General features: G+C 40.4%; 1 protein-coding gene across 6 annotated transcripts in view; it reads left to right on the top strand.

The window, feature by feature from the left end:
* The window catches only part of TIAM2 (TIAM Rac1 associated GEF 2), a 174,945-nt gene that overhangs the window by 115,594 nt on the left and 37,423 nt on the right, over positions 1–21,928 (top strand). For 5 of the 6 annotated variants that reach the window (XM_042795773.1, XM_042795771.1, XM_042795775.1 and 2 more), the window contains 5 exons: positions 1,419–1,586; positions 4,219–4,323; positions 4,796–4,874; positions 5,798–5,890; positions 6,943–7,203. In XM_042795773.1, the coding sequence (XP_042651707.1) occupies positions 1,419–1,586; positions 4,219–4,323; positions 4,796–4,874; positions 5,798–5,890; positions 6,943–7,203 (706 nt within the window). The remainder of the gene's footprint in view (positions 1–1,418; positions 1,587–4,218; positions 4,324–4,795; positions 4,875–5,797; positions 5,891–6,942; positions 7,204–21,928) is intronic. The other variant, XM_042795774.1, reaches the window with a different exon arrangement.

The following is a 21,928-nucleotide window of genomic DNA, read 5'->3' on the forward strand; positions in this document are numbered from 1 at the left end:
CCTGTGTTAATTGAAATTTTATTTTCAGCTAGGCAAAAGGGACAGTTGAGCAAGAGATACAAGATTGTGAATGGCATTAGTTTATTAACATTATTCCACCAAAACCAGCATTACTCTGGCATCACATTATTACTGTGCCATACTCTGGGTCAGCTGCAACCTGAATTTCTGCATTGTTTGGTAATTATCTGGATAGGATTGCTTATTACATAATTTTCACAGCCATGGTTGTTATTTGGAAGAACAAAATAATACTGGTCTCTCTGTTGCCACTAGTAGATCATTGTCAATAACTTTTCTGCCTTCATCAGGGGAAGCAGTCCCTGGGCAGTGATTTTACTGCAGCTTTTAATTGCAGTGCACCCCTGGGCTTGCACCCCTGCAGAGCCAGGAGGAAGAATTGCATAATTATGTAGGCAACCAAACTCCCTGACACAAACAAACAAAAATACAAAGAAGAAGCATTAGGGAGGTAGGCACTCCAGCTCAGGATATCTTAAGATATGTCTTGGGTGGCCATTCTGCCACTTTACGAGGTTATTATCCCTTTCTGTAGTCTGTAAGGAGAATTGAGGGACCCTATCTGTGTAAACTTAAATGCCTTGATGTGGGTATTTCAGTGACGTGCTGAATAGACAGACCCAAATACATAGGTGAAACTCCAAATTCTGAACAGCTCTCTGTGTTTTTCTTCTCCTTGTGTGTATTCCTTTTGAAACATGTAGCCTGAAGTGCAGTACAGGAGAAAGCGTGAAACTGAAGGGTGAGAAAGCACAGGGAATTTATTCAGGGTGGATGTTGTTATTTGGTCAAATAGAATGGCTTTGAAATGAGGATGAATGTGAAGCAAAATGGCAACAGGCAAATATGCTGTGCTACCTGTGAAACGATATGTTCTCAAACTGTAAATAGAATAGAAACACTTTATTCCTGCCTCAGTCCTTTACTATGTTATGGCAGGCCTTGCTCCACAGTGCTCTCTGCTGGAAGTTTGCTATATTATAATTTTCTGTTAAAATTACAGTAATTCCGTTTTTTTTTTTTTTTTTTTTTTTTTTTTTTTTTCATTTTTTAATTAGGTAAAATTGTAGAGGTCAGTTCTTCGTAAGATTTTATTCCCACTGCAATATAATATCAGGTAGCTACATATTTTCACTTTGAGTTAAATCAACAAGTAATATGAGATAAAAGCATAAAAGCCCGTAATGGGATCTCAGAGGAAGTGCAATCCATTGTCAAGACACTCAAGTCTTTGATGGTGAATGAGAGCAGATAACTGAACCTTGTCGCTGTCTTGCCATGGGGAAATACATGGTACTATGTCTAAATACATATCCACTGCAAACTGCTGATGTAATTGTTGTTTTGGGGTGTTTTGCATCATCCACATATGTTGTATGTTTCTCCCTTGTTTCCAGCAGCAAGTTGATGACTTTCTGAATGTCTACTGCTCAGTGCCAGAGACCATCCAGAAGGAGAGTGCTTGGGAAACACAGACGTATGTTCACTTCTGTGATGGCCAAGGAGTGGCACTGACCCTCAAGCCAGAGCACAGGGTGGAAGATGTTTTGTCTTTGGCATGCAAGGTACTAATTTTTTGTGTACGATTGCACCTTGTTAATAGCTGTGGACCTGAGAAGGAATGTAATATATTAGAGGATACCTAAAAAGAGAGCGTAATACCAGCATCTCCCTGTATCTATTAAGGTACATTGCTCCGTTTCCTTTAGTTGTGTTATTTGTGTATTGTAGCCAAGGTAGCCCGGTTGTGGAAAGGCTTTCAAGAAGCATTGCTTGAGACAGCTCCCAGTGAATACTTCAAGAGTGGTGATGATTTGCTGGGTAGTTAGCCCCTGAGAAATCTCAGCACGTGTCCACTCTGCGTTGTCACTGCAGTGAATCCAGTTCTTCTGTATAAAATTAATCACAGAGAATAATGAGGAGTGGTTGAGTTAATGTCAGGAGATTAAGATATTTAAGACTGCTGTCACAAAGGCTATCATATGTGTTTGCTTCTTAAAGGACTAGTTTAAGCTTTTAATTAAATACAGCTCTACTTGTGAATTTCAAAGAGTGTGTTCCCTTCTGAAAGTTAGTGCCAGCAATTTGAGAGGGATTGCTATAAATCTTGGGACAGAAAACTGAGTCACAGGTTGAAGGTGGAGTAGAAATACCCATTTTAACTCCAGACAAAAGACCAGCACCTCTAGAACATCTCAATGTACCTAGCACCTTTGTCTCCACATGTGTCAGTGCTTGAATTTAGCTCTAACTTAATGATTCAAGTCACTGAAATTAAGCAAACAAGCTTTTTGGAAAATCTAACTTTTTACTCCCAAGTTCTTCTTTCTGACAGCTGGTAAATATAGTTTATTTACTTCACAAGTAAATGAGAAAACCATGAAATAAAGGAGTCCTGCTCTGTACAAAACAGCTGTAGCTTTTGGCATAGGCTAGTGTGAACTTCCAAGTGAGCTCATTCAACTGGCTTGAAGCTAATGAATTTTGAGGCTTCTAATGGAGTAAAGGACACAATTTAATGTCTCTTTGCACCTGGTAATGTTGTAAAACAACAACAAAAAATTATTAATTTATACAGGTTTTTAAAAATCCAGGGTGAACTATGATTTTTAAATCAAAATAAGCACACTGAGTTAGCTGAGTCACATGTATCTCCATGGCATCACTGAGAAGAAATTATCTATCTGTTGCTTTTGCTGATGGAGACTGAATCCTGGAGAAACAGTTTAATGCCTGGCTTTGCTTTTTAAAAATTCACTGTTCCTCGTCAGGCTAAAAGGATCGTCTGAGACGTTATTTGACCACCAGATGGCACGATAGAGCTGAAACATTTGGAAGTGGTCACAGTGACATATAAGACCCCTGAAAGAGGAAATAAAATTTATAAACGTTACATTAAGTTGAAAAGATAATTCCTTACCTCTCTTACTCTATCATTCAAAAATATTTGTAATTGTAAAACTGACTTTTAATTTTCATCGTCTGTATCGCATGAAAATTTAATTTTAAATTATTTTATTTTATTCTTAATTTTTTTTCTGTTTTATTTTCTTCTTTCTACTATGTGTGTAAAGCTTTTCATAAGCATTCTCTAATGCTGAATACTTTCTGCTCATCTAGCCTGGTTCTTTTTCTTCTTACATTTTCATTCTGCTCTGGTGAGTGTAAGGAATCTTTCTTCTTAACAGAACATGTTTGAATGTTATGTGAATAAGGATAAAGTTTAAAGGGTTGGGTTTTTTTCCCCTTCATTCATGCTTTATGCGTTTTATACTTTTCTAATTTCTGTTTTCCATCTGAGGCTTTTGGATAACATGTATAGAAAAAAATGTGCTGTTGAATACAATTGTTCAGGATGCAGAACACATGCAGCTCATAAACTGTTACACATAATAAAATGTTAAGGTAATTACTAGTTACTCAGCAGATTTAGATTTTGTAAGCTGCAGAGATGCATTAAAGAGGTTAAATAACGCTCAGGGATGCAGTCATTCCTCCTTTTTTAGAAACGTTGCTTCCTTCTGTTTTAGAAAAGTTGCCCTATTAATATGCTAAAATGAAATGTTTTGTGCAGTGGTCTCACCAGCATCCTGATTTTTAGAGAGACTCCCATCAGTGGCTTGACACTCTCAGGCTAATATCCTTTGGGAATATTCCTATTTCCCTTTGACTTCCTGTTGAGACAGGATTTTTGCTTTGACCTCACGTGGTGAAACTCTGATCACAGGTGAAACTCAGCAATAAAAATAAAATGCAGTAAAGGCAAACCCTTAGGGATCCTGCTTCCTATCCCATCCCCTCTCCTAACAGCCCATACATGCATACACATTTTCTACATCAGAAGATAAAGTTGCTGAGCAGAACTGAGTCATTAAAAGTAGTCACAGAAAAAGATGGTTGTGAGTGTAAGTTCAAAAGAACAGAAAATGGTTGTGATATCTTTGGAAACATATAACAGTGCTCAGTTAATCTAATAGCCAAGACATACTGCTTATGAAAGGACTTGAAGCCTTATCTTCTAAGCAATTCAGCTAGTTTTGTTTATACCACAAAAATAGTTAGAAAATGACTTGTTGAGGATTGCTTTTGCATGATTTCTAAAAAGTTTTTTGTGCGTGTGTCACTGTTTTGTCTTTTGTATGTCTGGGATTCTGGAACTAAATAAAAACTCCAAACCCTATTCTCTTTATTCCTTAGATGAAACAGCTGGAACCAAGACACTATGGCCTACAACTCAGAAGACTCATTGATGAAAATACTGAGTATTGTGCTCCTGAACCATACGAATACATAGTAGACCAGGAAAGTGTGACTCCATTTAGATAAAGCTCCATGATGTCTGTAGCTACAGTTGCATTATCACCTATGAATATGTGTGATTTAGATCTAAAATAGTTTAAAAGCAGTTCTTGGATTGCATTCTGCCATCCTCATTTGCACAGTCCATGCCTATGCAGACATTTGGGTGGCTAGGCCCTGCAAACACTCTCTTCAAGAACCATTTGAAGATTTAAGTGGGGCTTCTGGTACAAAAGCCAAGTGTCAGTCTCTACTCCAGGCAGCTGGGTTTTCTATCTTTAGCTTATTCTGCATTTAGTCCCACTGATACTGGTGACGTCTACACAGTAACACATTTCTCAGTGTAAAGACAGCAAGTTTTGGCTCTTTATTGATGCAAAGAATATTGTGCTCACTTCTCATGCTGTACCTTTGGATATTTTGATGCTTCCAATTTCATAATTTGATGACTTCTCTTATTGCTTTATTCCAACAGGTATATGATGAAATAGAAATTTGTCCACTAAACGTTTATCATGTTCATCTGACAAAGACTGAAAACATAAGTGATTTTGGTAAGCTCTCAGGAATTTTTCTTTTATTCTTCTCATTGCTTACTTTCCTTCTTCAGGAGAATTTTCTGTCTCTGAGAGCAGATAGAGCCATCCTTGATGGCTCAAAGTCTGAGTCTGCAGAGGACTCGAGACAGTACAACAAAGACCCATACTGGTTGGTTTACACTGGCAAGCTCATTTTGTATGTTTGGGAAGGGTCCACTTTATAATTCTGCTGCGCTGGCCAAATAAGTCATGCATGGAATTGTCAGAAGACAAATGTCCTTTTCCAGGATCGATACAATCTGTCTCAGTCAGACCATGGTCAAGGTCTGCTCTTTTGTTTTGTGCTAGTGGGACCCTCTGTTGGTACAGTATCAACAGTGTCCTTTGGTACAAATTCTGACAGGCTTGTTATCCTTGGGAGGCGGTTATGCCTAGGAATAATTATATAGCTTGCAAAGATACCTTTGTAATGCAGCTCTGTGCTGTTCTTTAGCTGCAAGTCTGCTGGTATAAATTGTTCCTTTTTGGGCTGTCTCACTCACTGATCTATATGGATTTGCTGCTTTAAACTTTGGGTTTCCAGTTTTTGGATCTGTTTAATACACCTCTATGTCTGATGGACACACTGCAGAACTCTTACCGTAATGATGAGCTGTCTTATTGAAATGTCGTATGAGGCTGAGGTAGAAAATACTTTTTTGAAATGTAATTTGTTTTTCTTACAGCACAGCATGACATTTACTGGAAGTTGAAAAGTTCTATTAACTTTAATAAGCCTTACAATGACTGAGAGACAATGTGATCATTTGTCTGTGCTCTATGGGTGTGTTCTCACAAGAAGTATCCTCCCTCTGATTGTGTAGAGTCTACTAAATGCACAAATTAAAAGGGTAATGTTTCCAATAAATTTTATTTGACTTAAACCTCTTTTACTTCAGGCTTTGCTGTCACAGCACAAGTTGATGAAAATCAGCATCTCACCCGTATATTTGTAAGTGATGTTCTCCCTGATGGACTGGCATACAAGGAAGGTATTGTATCATATTTATATTTAATACTGTACTTCATTATCTTTTTAAAGTCCTAAAACATGAAGGAGCTTTAATATTGCTGTCTGATATGTCTCTTGGCTTCTACTATTCATAGTTTTCTTTCCTGAAGACCATGGAAAGTATGTGATATTAGGAAAGATAATATACATGGAGTGACTGAATTATCCTTTGAATGTAGAGGGTCAAGTTTTTTGTTCGCCTTTGAAGACAAAGTCTGTGTTCAGCCATCCAACCAAGTGCTTTTGCACAGAGGAATAGGTTGGAGAAAGAATTCATCTCACACTGGAGAACCTCATGGTCTTGGTCAGTCTCCAAGACCCATCAGTTGTACTTTTGTGGGCAGTGAAAAGTAGGCTCCCTCCTCAAAATAGTTTTCTGCATACATTTCTATGAGTGCATTCTCTACTGCGCTGCTCAGAAACCATGCTTCTCTTCATCAGCACAGCAGGATCACGTGCATTCTGCTCTCTGAACAGCAGAAAAGCAAACTCAGAAAAATGGAGATAGTTTCATTTGCTACCTTAGAACAGTGACCATTTGACTCTTGCTGACCTTGAAAGGCAGCAGTTGCCGCTGTTTAGATTTATAAAAAAGCTGATAAAGACTCCATCCGCTGTTGTTTCAGTTTTGCATGAATGATTTGATCTGCGTGACTAGTGCCCTGTTCTTCCCAGATAATGAAATATGTGTTATGATGCTGTATACTGATGGTATCTGAGTCATGAGAGTCTGATCTTTTTGATAGTTGTGCTGCCCTTCCACCCACCCAATTCTGTAGTATCTTTAGAAAGAAACAACTCGATTGCTGTAGTATGTGTAACACCTACCAAAGTAAACATGAGGTCGATCTGCATAATTATAGCACAAATAAAGCTCCCATTGATTCTAATGGGCTTGTGGTACGGTTAGGCTATTTGAATTAAAACCACAGAAATAAAAGGTGTATTAGCAAAAGGTTTGGTTTGTGACCCTTTATGTTTTATATTTCCCCCCCTTTTTTTTTCTTCTTCTTTCCTTTCCCATGTTCCCAGGGCTCAGGGTAGGTAATGAAATCCTGAACATAAATGGAGAGACTGTGTCCAATCTTGACCTCAGGCAGATGGAGGAGTTGTTTTCAGAGAGAAGTGTAATGCTCACTCTGAGAATGAGCCATTATGGCACCCAGCAACCCTTATGTGCATCCTGGTCAGATGGTGACGTACCCAGGGAACCAAAGAATTTGTTGCCCCCTCCAAACCAGTCACAGCTCCTGGAAGAGTTTCTAGATAACTTCAAAAAGAACACAGCAAATGGTAAGACGTTGGCAGTCCTCTTTCACCTCCCTTCCAATATCATGCTTTTTAAAACTCAGTTATGTTTAAAATTCTGTGCTTGCCTGAGTGTGAAACCCAAGTACAAATTGTTTAAGTTCCATTTATGCTCCATATCTGTCTGTTATTTTATCACTTTTTAGAAAGTAGAAATGAAACAGAATATGATAATTTCTGCACGGAAATTACACTGTTTTAATCTGTTTGGCTGCACCATCCAGTATTACCAAGTGCTCTCTTAACTCTTCTGTGTCATCTCGGGTACCTCCAATACATCCATTTCCCAGGCATAGATGATTGGAATGAAGTGATGGTTTTCAGAGGCAGAAGTATTGTTTTGTGTTTACCATGCTTTACATATGGTAAAGTACTATGTACATTAAGGATACCTTAAATGCAATAATCATCATCAACTCAGAAAGGAGTCATTTAGCTCTGCTCCCACCCATCCCATTGGATACAGCTGCTGTGTAGAATAAAGCATATGAAAACAGCTTTCGTAGGGTTTCCTTAGCTACTACCTGCTCATACTTCTTAATCTGTGTAATACCACTGTATTAAGCATCAAATGGAGGACGTACCCTAACAGCGATGTGTGAGGGTGAGATCCTGATGGGTTTCCATATGAGGAGCACCAGGCAGGGAAGGTGCCAAAAGCCTGCATGGTAAGGACTGCTCCTAGATTACACCATGGCCCCCCAGCCCCAAGGAAGGTGCTGATGCTTACTGCTAGGTTGCCTTTTCAGCTGGAAATAGGAGGTGGCACGTGGAGGGGTACTGCCATGTTGTGTGGAGGAGAGACGTGGTCACTCTTCCCTTCTTCTAACTGGTCCTACTTTACATGAGAAAGACATCTTGTGATACCAGAATACTTGTAAAGGCCTGTCTGAAATAGAAAGTACGTGGGGATTTGCTCCCCTTCCTTCCCACGCCTTGACTATTTTTCAAACAGGATGGAAGCAAATATAAGTCTAGTTTCTTGAGTGTAAAAGGTGCAGTTTCTTTTCTGCGCCTCTGGGGGATGCTAGTAAAATTCTGCAGGAAAGCTAGTGGGGGTGCACTGCTGTGCAAGGAGAGCAGCAAGAGTACAAAAAGGGATCGCTGATTTTTATATATAATTATGATGGCAAGTGTTTTCTGATTGGAATTTTTTTCATAATTAAAAATGGGAGAAGAAAAAGAATCGCATAGGAGAAGTTGCTAGAGTGGATTTAATTATAAAGCAATTTTATTAGGTCATCTTTTGAAATTAAAAGAAATCTGAATACAAGATTTGTGATACAGTAAGTAACATCTCTCTCAGGGGCCTTACTTCAATTTAAAATGCCATTAAATTGACTAGTGGCACATAAAAGTTAGTGCCATAAAACAAAAATTATGATAGAGCTAATTAATTACATAATTATACCAGGGCTATCATTCAGCCTGTTGGCTTGATATCATAGGCCAGCATTACCTGGAGTATTCAGTATAATAAATGTATGTGTCCATTCACTAGATTCCTCATTCCTCTGGGATAAATTTGCAACCTGTGCAAATATTCCATTATAATAGGAAATTACTGGAGTATGTATTATACTCTAAGCACTAGTGGATAAAGGGACATAGTATATTTACTTTTCTGCTTAAAAGCAGCTATGGAAGATTTATTTTATTCTGAAAGGGAACAAATAGTTCTAAATTAAGCTTCATGAGAAAGACTTTCATGTTTATTGAATTCAGTGCTTAGTGTGTGATCACCTGATCAAATTCAAATGGAAGCAGAAGAAAGTGGCATTACTTTGAATTAATAGATAATCAAAGGATTTAACTGTTCTATGTCCTGTTCCCCACTCAGGAATTGAGTAAGATTTCAGATAAGAATAGGGAGTATTTAATGATCTGAGCAGGGATTTGGAGGCCAGAGGCTCTTACATTCACATCTGGTGTTTAATACTGTTTTGTCTCTTTTGATTGAGTAAAGTGAGTTTTCAAAAATAAGTTCTGACATTTTCATGTCCATGTTAAGCCTGATCTTCCAAGGCAGCGCCTCTGAAAGTCAGTTAGTACCAGAGGAGGGGGACTTCTTTCAGAAATCAAGTACAATTTGGTTGAAGATACATACCTGGAGTTAAAAACCGTAATGTTTTTAAAAATCAAGTAACTCTATTTATCTTTCTAGAGTACTATGAGGATTAATGAGCTAAAATTAACAGTGCTTGGAAAATGAAAATTTTCAGCACTGAGTCACACGGTAATACCCTGCCTGGTGTTTGATGACAACCACCAGGAGAAAGCAAAACAGAATTTACTTTAAATCACTGGCTTCGTGTAACTTGGGTGGTAATAGTTGGTCCACATCTGATGAATGCCTTTTCCTACATATTCTGCCATGTTGAGGATACCCAATTATACCTTGTGGCAAACTTTGGCAGCCTATACTGTACAGAAGGGAAGTGATTGACTTTCTCCAAAGCCACTAACTCTGCCACTCCTAAAAAATCATTCCCAGGGAATTTTCTGTGAGAGTGATTCATTTTCTCCAAGAGGTTGCTATACCCTTGTAGCTGTATTTTGGACCTACTGTGGTCATATCATTTGATCTCCCACGTGGCAACGCTATGTGCTAACTGCTTAGCTGCTTGGCTAGTAATAAGCTTATCCTGGAAAAGAAATGAGATGAAATACTTTTAAAAAATGCACTCATAAATGTGGAAAACCAAATAAAAGAGCAACTAAATTTTCTTCAAGCTCCAGTGCTGAGGAAATTAAACAAATATTTGTGTAGAATTAAAATATGAGGGAATTGGGCTGGAATTCTTACAACTGTGGAGGAAAAAAATGCCTCATTTTAAGATGGCATAGATATTTGAGGAATAAACAACAGAGAAGGCATGAGAATTGAAAACTGTATATTTAGGGCAACCCTGTGTGGGTTAATGGTGTATCTATAGAGTGCTGAAGCAGGAGGTAGAAGTATTAGTAGGTGTGAAAACTCGTTGCAGTATGTGAGTTGCTGTCAGAGTTGGGCAATTCTTTTTTTTCCCCAGCAAGTGGGTTTTTGCCAAAGAAGCTGTCATTTCTGGTTAGCTGACGCTGTTGAAATCAACACTAATTTGTAAATAGGTCTTTGTGATCAAAAGGAAGGAAAAAAAAAAAAAAAAAGAAAAGAAAGAAGTGGGGGATTGCAGTTTTGGATATGCTTTAAGTTTCCACGAAGAAACACTTTCATCTCAGAGCTAGACAATTAAATGGAAAGAAACCATTAAAAAAAAAAAAAAAAAAAAAGAAATAAAGATGGACATACTGTTCCTTTGTTCCCCATTATACTCCTCATCTTTGGGGTAGGACACTTACCTAATGTGCTGGGTCTGGGTTTCTGTCTGGCCCATCTTTCTGGAGGTATGGCCCCAGGAGGAGTGAAGAAGCCTTGGGTGCTGCTGACAAGGGGGAGGCTTGCTCCTCCTCCTCCTCCTCCCCCTCCTCTTCCCCTGTGCTGCCTTAGCCCTCCCTTCCAGTCCCACAGCCTTCCTCCTGCCCCTGTGCTGGCCGCGGCACTTGCTGGAGCCCTTGATGAAGCTAATTAAGGAGAAGACTTCCATTCCTGCCCTGCCCCTGCAAACACAGTGAGTTGAACCGCTGGGTGCAGAGGTCTGACGAGGGCTGGAGCCAGGTAAGCAGGAGGAGGAAGAGGAGGAGCGGTGAGCAGGCAGGTGCTGGGGGAGAGCTGCTTGCAAGGAGAGTTGCTGTCAGAGGCGGCAAGCTCTCTTTCAGCTGACCTTCCCACAGAGCACCTCTCTAGCCATTTTGGAGCATGGGTTTTGCCCGCCGCTTTCCCACCTCTCATGCTGATCCCCGAGCAGCAGCATAGTCTGGGACGTGCCGGTTTGAGTCGCTCCTGATGAAGTTGTTTCACGTTGTATAAAGCATGGCTGGAGTCAGAGAGTCAGGCATCATGTTGTTTGGCAAGTAGCTGGGATGTGTGCTGGCGAGGAGCAATGACATTTCAGCTCCTGATCTGCTAAACACTGAGATATTTTCAGAAAATGTAACTGCCTCAGGAGGGGGATCAGTGGTTTGAACCCTCATGTGGGAAGTGGCTCTTCTATTTACCAAGACATGAGCCACTTCTGATTTTAATCTCAGTAAGCATGCACAGAAGCAAAGCACATCAATTGGCCACAAGCTTAATTTTGCTATGACTAAATTCTTCTTAAAAAAGAAGGTTGTAATAATAATTGGTTTGGATTCAGTTGGAAGGTACTTTCCATTTCAAGTACGCTTCTCTAGGTGGTTTAGATGCTTCTGTAAAGTGTAATTGCAACTCACAGCTTCTCCAGAAAGCATTGCTCCATTTAGCTTTGTCAGATATCGCTGAGTTGAGGGAGGAAAAGGGAGACAGAGGCTGGCTCTGCAGCCGGCTGGCTGTATGCATGTCGCTGCGCATGCCTCTCCAGGTAGTGCTCCCTGCACCCTCTTCCAGCCCCAACCCAGCCTGAATATCAGAAGGACCTGTGCGTCCCTCTTAAGAAAAGAGATAAACTCAGAGGGACGTGAAACTAAGGTGGTCTGTAGTCTCTAGCAGCTGGGGGCTGGGCCTGGAGCACTGGCTCAGACCACTCTGCTTGTTGCTGTTTGCCCATAGTTTTTAAGCATTTCATGTCTTTTAACGTAACGTCCAAAGCATTTTGTAAACAAAAGTGAAACTAAAGCTTAACTGAAAAACATTTCTAAAATAACTTCTACCTTTAGTTCTTTCCAAATCATGTCCTGTTTGTTTGCTTAGTTGGTGTTTCAACATTTAAATTCTCTTCGTCGTGCTGTAGGGCGTGGCCTTCGTTGCCCTGCATGTGTGAAGAATCAAAGAAATTTATTTTTATCCTTTCACAGAAAACCCTTTTTTGCTCAGAAGAGGTGAATATTGCTTCATAGCTTCCCGAGTCCAGAGGACACCCATAGTCCTGTTAGATGTAGGCCCTGGTCTGTGTTAGTTGTGCAGGTCTGCATGCATCTCTCCCTCTTGCCTGGTGGATTTAATACAAGATATCCGGTGGTTTTGCATGCTGTGAGGCAACACACTAGAAAAGCAGTGCCTCTTTTTAACGTAGACATGTAGTTGTCTACACAGCATGACTGCTTATCTGCCTGAAGATAGATGACTCTGCTGGGGCTTCTTTTTTTTCTCATTACCCAATTTACTTCAGCAGGAAGCCACATAGATGTGATAGGATATGCCGTGGCTGTTCATCAAAGCAAGCTCAGAGGTGAGACGTGTATTTACAGTAGTCTTGGACAACTGTGGTAGGTTGGCTCCTGCTCCAGCTGTTTGTGTGCCGTTAACTCAAGTGTCTTTGTCCTGTGCTCTTGGGAGTCACCAGGAAATGACTAGGTCTGGCCTGTGACTATACCTGGGTCTGTAGCAGTGTAGGGATTAATTCAAAGAAAGCGTTTGCCTCTTCAGAAGCTGGATCCATGGGAGCACTTGTTGCCTACTGCATGTTTTGCAATACAGTGTTTCCCAAGAGTGGCGGTTTAATAAGCTCTTGCTGGCACTTGACAAACTGTCCTGTTGGCTTCCTGCTAGATGTGTATGCTGCAAATTAAAAGATTGTTTATTCTGTAAAATGGGACAGCCTTAAATGCTCTTCATTGTGCTTTTCTACTGAAAAAGTGGTCTGTTCTGCATTGCTAAATGCTGCTATGATTTAATTCCTGTGAAGTCAGTGGGCCAAATTGTTTTTTTACTGGTGTAAACTCCATTAAACCCTGTGGAACTGTACCTTCTGGCTCAGTGACAATATGCAGGCATAAATCATGACATTGCCTATCCTTCTGATTTCTGTAGAGTGACAATATGGGCAACGAGGAGATTCATTAATGATGATAAAGTCAGAGACACCCACATATAGACCAGTGCTTTAGGCATAATTTAAAACACATCAAACAGCAGATGCTCTGTGTTTCACAGAGGTAAGGTAGGTTGAGTAATTATAAAAACTGTCTAAGCTAGCCACAAATTCTTGCTAAACTATTAAGTAACTTATTTTTTTTCCCTTATTCCTTTCTGGTTTCATTACTTCTGTGCCTATAAATCTGAGATGGAAAAGAAAATGTACCACTAAGGTGGTAGACTTGATGCCTGGGCAGGGCCAGCTCCATTTGGTTTCCAGTTCTCCTTGGTGCAAATGACCTCTGAGAATGGCCAAAGCCATCCCATGTGAGCAATCCCACAGCAGCAGCAGAAACCAGGAGAGGAGCCACTGACAGCAGCCCTGCATGTTCAGCAGCCCCAGCCTGGAAGACCTAATGGCATCAGGGGGCTGCAGCCTTTGCTGACACTTGTAGAGGATGGTGGCCACCCAACATGGGCTCTGCTGTGTTTTCCTCCTCTCTAACGCAGCCACACATCTCCAGTTGTTGAACTGGAATAGAAGTGATGTGCTAGCTACGGCTAACACTGGCCTCCAGTGAGACTGTATCTAAGAAGGCATTTGTTATGCACTTAGGAAACAAATGTATTTAGATAACAATTTGAGAAGCCGGTATGAAGTGTTAAGCATAAAACTGAAAAGCCTGAAGAGTTGTCTGACTGGCAGATACTTGGACAGAGAAAATTAAGAGAGTTAAATAACCCTCTAAAAACATACCATTGACGTGCAGGGGCAAATCAGGCGTTGTTACAGACAGCTATCTCCTATTATGTTGCTAGTTTGTATCTCCTATTGATTACTGAATTAGCAAATGAGTCAAATTACTTTGCTTCAGATTGAACAGTTAACCAACAAAGAAATTCCCAGGGGATCTAAAGGACTCTGCTCCAGCTTCAAAATGGATGTTTCTGCAGATATTTAGAAAATAAGAAAAGAGAGCATAAAGCAGCCTACAGAAAGTCACACTTGCAGAAGTAGGTGGCTGACTGGAGCTAAGCCACTGTTCAGCATGTGGCCCAACATCTCTTAAGCAAGCTGTATGATACAAGAATATTTGCATGAGCATACTGGCTTTTTCTAAACATGAAAATGTACAGTGTTTAAAGAAGAAACATTACTTTCCTCCACGAAGGATGAGAACAAAGGAAAGAGACATGTCCTCCTTGAGCATTTCAGAGCCTGGCCACAAGTATGAGTTTTAATTTGTCTAGGCAGTATCAGATCTGCAAAAAGAAGCAGCCTGGTTGCATTTGTCCTTCAGGAAGCATGTAGAGCAGCTTCTGATGTTTCATAGTTTGTTCCCTGAAGCCAAAATGTGGATGAGAATGACCATGAAGGGAACCTTCTTGTCTGGCATGTGACTACTGTAACGATATGTCTTGTTTGGTAACAGTCTTGTTAGTGACAGGCATCTAATAATTCTGTGTTTAGGAACCCTATCTGGGAAGACTGATGTTACAACAACTGTATGCTAACTTTCTTTCTAGATGTAACGTCTTGAATTAATTCCTGAATGAAGTTTCTAGCTGCACCAGAATCACTTGTTACAGCCTTGAAGCTAAACTGAGAACATACCTTCCAGCCAGTCCCAAAACAGGTTACGAAATTCTATGACAGCAAGTCATAAAAGCCAAAATACCTTGCAGAGATTAAATAATTTCTGAATTATTAAAATCCAGTGCATTTTATTGGTTTTTCTTTAGCATGTTTAGTTTTAGTTTTCTAGAAACCAAAGTTACTTGTATTAGTAGACTTAAGTCATGTTAATTTAGCAATGAGAATTTGAGCTGGTTGGTATCTGAAGTTAGGTCAAAGGCTTACAGAAGAACTTGAAAATTTCCTGGACAAAAAGAGGAAGAGGTTTTGAATTGGTAAAAAATTCATTATTTTGCTATCTTTCTAACTGTTGAGTAAAACAGCATGAAAGCTGTAAACCACTGTACAGTTAATAACCACAGTTACCGCCCGCAAATTGTTTTGAATTTACTCCAGCATTGGAGTGTGAATGCTTAAGTAGTAATACTTGCCTGTGAGTACCAGCGGTGGGGAAACTGTCCTGGGTTTGAGTGAGTGGTGGGTTTTTTTGGTAGCAGGGGAGGGGGGACTGTAGGGGTGGCCCCCTGAACTGGCATTGTGCAATAGTTAAAAGCTTACATAAATTACTGAGTTAAGCTAACATGAACACTCCAATAATTCTGGAAATCTTTACTGGGGATTAATAAGAATCTGCACTTAGGGTCTGTGGTACTTCAGTCATTTGCCCAGATTCATAGAGAACCCCAATATAGATGAGAGGTGAATCAAGTTGCTTTGACTTTCAGCTTGAAGTGGTGGAGGATATGATGTATTTCCATGGATGTGTCTCATATGTGGCTGCAACCTACCTGCCTTCTCTTAGATCTGTTTCTTTAGTGCAGAAGCTACCTGGAGACAGCTTTTGGTCTAGAAATGAAATGCGGCTGTAAAAACTTCTCATGAATAAGCTCAGTGTGTAGCAGCTATTTTTCCTATATCAAGGCTTTTACTGGTAGGACATAAGAGTGCAAAAAAAAAATATTTATTTATTTGTTTATTTATTTGCTGTTGTGACATACAGAGGAAATAGATCAACAGCTTGAGGTAAAGTAGGACCTTCCAGTGCAGTTTTCCCAGGTGGAAATTAGCTCTCCACATGTCACTTGAGCTGGGCCATTCTTGTGTTATGGAGTTTGAATTTTTTTCAGCTGACTTACCACCAAATTTATAATCCTCCTTGGGCCAAAGAGGGTTTAGAGGATAAAACCTGCTTTTGTATTAAGGCCTTAAAGAACTATATGCCTCCAAACACCTCCTGATGTTTCCAGAACTGAGCCTTCATGGTGGAAAAACCCTGGATCAACTCCAGTGTCCTCTTGTAAAAAATCTTTACTAAACCTACCTAGCTTTATCCCTATACCTCATCTTCTAGAACCTCACTTTTACTAATAGTTTCTCCAGAGCAGATGGCCATTGTGGGACGGTTAATGAATCTTCCATGGGAGTTTGTGTTCTCCTCCCAGAAATGTCTTGCTTTTCTCCTTCCTGACCACAGTTAATGTGCTCTTTGCAACCTAGACAGAAATTTAAAGGGCTGCAGAGATTGCATGGGCTCTGTCCTGGATGCCAGATGATGGGTGCCCCTTCCATACTGATCCCAGGGGATAACATGAGCCAAAGAACAGGAAGATCTGATCCTCACATAAGCAAGACATAGAGTTATTAATAACTGAACTAGTGAACCCAGAACCTCTCATATCTCTCTGGTGAAATTTGGATGCATTCTTTAACAGAGATTGTGAGTCTGTCTCTTGAAAGCCATTCAATAAATTCCTTTGGATCAACTGTTACTTTTTGAAAGATATTTCTTGAAGTCTTTCAGAAAGGGAAAGGATACAGAAGAAAATGCTTACGTACGTATTTTTTAACTTCAAAACTACTTACAAAAGAGTAAATATACTGTTGTTGAAAACCTGAAATATATTTAGTTGTATTGAACCAAAAGAAACAACCACATGCGTGTTACCTGCCAGGCTGAACCATTTAACTGGAGTTATGAGTACTAGTCTCCAAGGGAGCATTTTTAGAGTTCACCACACCAGTATTTCTCTTCTCCAGGCAATGCTGGAATGCCTCACCTACCACTCCCTGTTTTTCAGTAAGTCTGAAGGCATTAAGACCACCAAGGCTTTGTACCTTTCTGAGAGTTGGCTCAGACTTTAGTATTATTTGCACCAGGGATTTTGGAAATATTTGTTATCTTCTCTTGGAAGCTTATTTTTCTCTTGATAGTTACATTGGCTAGAAGAACATGGGAACTGCAAACGTATCATAATTAACTGATCAGTCTTGAGAATTCACACAACAATGAAAAATGCAGCTTTTCATACACCTGGCTTAACTTTATTACCCGAATGTAATATCTCATTTCCAGCTAAACCATGCAGCCGTGTTATGGAAAATCTCCATAATGGGACGAGGGAGAATATCTTACATGCTGAAGATTGGCTGTGTTGTGTTTTATTGGCAGTTTCTAGAACATTTGGGAATTAATGAAAATATTGAATATGTTCTTTCCTAGTGGATGGACTGGACCTCCTATAATTCCTTATAATTACAGATCCTACTTTTTTCAAGCTAAGATTCATATGAATGTTCTTAGAAATAAGTTGATGCCCACTTTACTGCTGTTTTGCAACATCTGTCTGAAATCACTGGACAATACCAGTGTTTAAAAATTATGTCAGTTGCTCTGATCTGAGATTGGGGTATCTGTCTTTCACAGACTAGACAAAGCCTGTCATAATTGCTCAAAGATCTGTGTGTGTGTTGCCATATCTGAAGCATCTAACTAGTGCGGATTAAGAACTGCTGCAGAGAGGACAAGAAACGAGAGCCCCATTTCCCTCTCAAGTGCCAGAGAACTACAAACATGAGAAAGATCAGTCTGTAGCACAGTAACCACTGGAGTTAATCATGAACATCTGAGCTGGAATCAGCAAGCAACTGGGGTATAGGACAACTGTTGGGCCTTCTTCAGCAATGTGCACTTGTGATATAAGCGTTCTCTTAGTCATACACACTCTTTGGCAGGATCTTTACACACCAGCACGAATGAAACTATAAGTATTTAATGTACTTTACAGAACAGACAGAGGCTTCTGGCCATCTATTTGCCTGTGCAGTCGTATTTAGGCATCTGTGTAATAATTTGTGCTATGTTGGCGACAGAGGAATCTAGGATGGGAAGGAATTTCCAGGCTCAGTGAGTCGAGTCCTCTGATAGTCAGTGCTTTCAACAACCTTATTGATACATTTATCATATTCCATTTTAAAATAGGATAGACTGTTTGCATTATTTGCTCCCAGATAAGCCCATTCCAGAAATTTCTTCATGTGATGGTTGAAAGCCAGTCTTCTGATTGCCAGCATAGACATATTCCTCGCCAATGATATAACTGATCAGTATCTGATGGCCTTGACCATTGCTTAAGTAGATCTAGCTCACAGCTACGTGTTGTTAAACCCTTCTCCATACTTCCACAATTTTCTTCCTTTTATATTTCCAACTAATGGTTCACAGTTTATAGAAGGAATTGTTCTTACTGGTCCCTGAAACGTAGTTCTGTTTGATTTCATTCTGGGACTGTAGCTCCATCTTCAAGGTCATCTAGCATCTCCAGTCATGCTCTTAATGCTTTGTATTACCTTTGAATGATTAGAGTACTTACTATTGTACTTTCTTTGCTGAGACAAATAATGAAAATATCAAGTAAAATTGGTCCCCAGACCCACCTTGGACATAATCTACCATTAGCACTTCCCAGGCCTAGGAGTTTATTCAGACCAATCTATTGTCATCTTATCTGCTAGCCAGTTCTGCCTTGTTTTATTTTCTATCATTTTAATTTTAGCTAATAATTTCCCTTGGGATATTATAAGGTTTATTTTTTTCTTTTTTTTTTTTTTTTAAAAAAAACCTAAGTTTCCAGAAGGTTGGATGTATCCTATGTTCTTTGTGTTTAAAAACATCTTTTATCGAAGGCAGATGTCAGGTTAATTTGACACAGTCTGTTTACCCATACTGTATATAATTTTCCATTTATCTCCACATCTTTAATTTTTCTTTCCTTTAATTGATTGTGAAAGCCTAAGGTTACTACATAGGTCACAAATCTGTAGTTTCCTACATTAGATTGCCCCAACATTCTCATTCTTTCTTTAAACATAGCTATTGTTGCTGACCAACTGCATAGCATCATCCTCTTTTCCCCATCATCAGTTGAATCATTTATTAAAATCCGAACTCTTGAGTTTCAATTTCATATGCCGGGTTTTAAATGTGGAGGGCTAAAAAACGTTTAATCCTCTCCTGAGTTGCATGTGTGCAACTGGGTTTGCATCCACCTCAGACATGGTCATTTTCTAGTCATTAACTGCTATCCTGCCTCACTCCTCCCTGTTGCGAACAGACAGATTTTGGCCTGGATCAGTCATGTCCTATGGGACTAGCTTTACCATGAGCTTTAGAGTCTGAATCTATTTGCTGTAGTGAATGTTTGGTGATATGGTAAATGGATCAGGTGGAGTTGGGGATACCAGGAAAATCTCACAGCTACTAGCTGTTAATCATTTTACCTTAGCTGAGACAGACCCAGGTTCAGTTTCTTCTCCTGAATCTGGCAGAACGGGAGACTTCATCTTTATCTCCTACATCACAGATAAATATCCTGGTGTCATGCTACTTCTTTTTGCTCTGTGGTGTCTCTTTCTTAGCATTTTGGCAAAAATAAAATAGCATAATGTAAAAGGACATGGTTTCATTCTGGTACAAAACAAACCATTTTTGCAGTCTCAGATATGTGGCAGAATGGAAACCCAATTTTCCATATTGGTGTAGTCACTATCATTTTACTGAAGCCAGGACTGCCTGTGCCTGTCAGAGTGCTTCTTTACTTGCTGAGGATAGTTATCAAGTGATGCACAGAACTGCTGCTCCTACTAGATCTGAAAATTATGCCCTGCAGTGGACTTCATTTGTTTTGGAGTGAGAGACTGAGTACATTTAATTTTGCTGTGTTCTCTTCTTGTGTAGAGCTAGAAGGAATTTTTTGTTCAATTTATCGTCAGTAGAGTGGCAGGTGGAAACACACCCTGTTGCTGTAGTTTGAAAAAGGGGGTGGTTACACCACCTACAGAGTACTTAACATTTGATAACACTTGACATGCTTGTGATGATTATTTGGCATTTTTTGAAATTGGTGAGAAAAATCTAAACCAGAACAAGTTCTGAAGTATTATGGAAAAAAGTATTATAAAAGAAACAGGAACCTCAGTTCCTACTTTTTCCTCGTGGTAATTTTGCCCTTGCAGTGAGTGGCTAAATTGGTAAGAGCAGTGCTGACTAGAAAGTGATTAAGGCTTCTTCTTCAATTAAATGGAAAAAAAGAGATAAGTGACATTTGCATTTGTTTATGGCTTCTTTATGGTAAATGAATTGCCGGATGGTCGTTGTTGATGTTTTCCAGTTGATTTCCTTTGGTTTCTTGGCTGGGATTGCAGCACAGATTATTGTTGTCCCACACATCTACTAGAGGATGTATTTCCATTGTACCTCACCACTCACAAACATGTGAATAACTTCCACATTGACCACTTGTATGTGTATCACCACAGCGATGTGGGAAGAGACATTCCTGTAGGTGTACAAAGCTCTTGGATATGCTGTATGTGTTTGCTTTTCTCACTGACTGTCCCATCTGTGCCTACTTTTAATTGAATAATGAGTAGTGAGGGGCATGACTTAGGAAGTAAGCTTTCTTTCAGTTTTTAGTGGTTACATTATAATTTCTTTTGAATGATTGTGAGTCACATATCTGCCTGGCACCAAGCCACAACACTGCAGGAGTAATGGCGTTCTTCTTTGGTGATGCTGTTGGTAGCTGAAGGTGCTGGGCAGGTTCTTAGTACTTGGACATTCATTGCTAGAAACCAAGCAAAAAGTTTGGTATACATTTCCTATGATGTAGTTGAGGTTTTTCACATATTGGTATTTTCCCCCTTGCTTTCCTGAGAATTTCATCATTTATCCGAGATTGCTTCCCTTCTTGTTTGCAACAAGCTGACTGTATTGGGTTTGCATGGCAAGGTTTCTGTAGTGGGGGAGATGCAGGGGTGGCTTCTGTGTGAAGCTGCTGGAAGCTTCCCCCATGTCTGACAGAGCCAATGAAGCTGGCTCCAACATGGACCCACTGCCGGCCAAGGCTGAGCCCGTCAGTGACGGTGGTAGCACCTCTGCGATAACATAGTTAAGAACGGGCAAAAATCGTGCATGATTGCAGCAGAAGACAGGAGTGAGAATATGTGAGTGAAACAACTCTGCAGACACCAAGATCAATGAAGAAGGAGGGGCAGGAGGTGCTCCAGGCACCTGAGCAGAGATTCCCCAGCAGCCTGTGGTGAAGACCATGGTGAGGCAGGTTGTCCCCCTGCAGCCCATGGACATCCACAGTAGAGCAGATCTCCATCTGCAGCCTGTGGAGGACTTTACACTGGATCAGGTGGATGCCCCGAAAGGAAGCTGTGACCTTGTGGTAAGACCATGCTGGAGCAGGCTCCTGACAGGACCTGTGGACCCGTGGAGAGAGGAGCCCATGCTGGAGCAGGTTTGCTGGCAGAACTTGCGACCTCGTGTGGGACCCACACTGGAGCAGTCTGCTCCTGAAGGAGTGCAGCCCATGGAAGGGATCCACGCTGGAGCAGTTCATGAAGAACTGCAGCCCTGTGGGTAGGACTCACGTGGGAGAAGTTCATGGAGGACTGTCTGCTGTGGGAGGGACCCCACTCTGGAGCAGGGGAAGAGTGTGAGGAGTCCTCCCCCCGAGGAGGAAGGAGCAGCAGAGACAACATGTGATGAACTGACCGCAACCCCCATTCCCTGTGCCCCTGTGCTGCTGGTGGGGAGGAGGTAGAGAAATTGGGAGTAAAGTTAAGCCCAGGAAGAAGGGAGGGGTGGGGGGGAAGGTGTTTTTAAGATTTTGTTTATTTCTCATTATCATACTCCAATTTGATTGGTGATAAATTAAACTAATTTCCCCAGGCTGAGTGTGTTTTGCCTATGATGGTAATTGGTGAGTGATCTCTCCCTGTCTTTATGTCGACCCATGAGCCTTTCGTTATATTTTCTTTCCACTGTCCAGCTGAGGAGGGGAGTGAAAGAGTGGCTTTGGTGGACAGCTGGCATCCAGTCAGGGTCAACCCCTTACAGTGACTTTATGTTTTAT

This window comes from Tyto alba, unplaced genomic scaffold (genome assembly GCF_018691265.1).
Source record: "Tyto alba isolate M040663 unplaced genomic scaffold, T.alba_DEE_v4.0 Super-Scaffold_22, whole genome shotgun sequence".
Classification (NCBI taxonomy): Eukaryota; Metazoa; Chordata; class Aves; order Strigiformes; family Tytonidae; genus Tyto; species Tyto alba.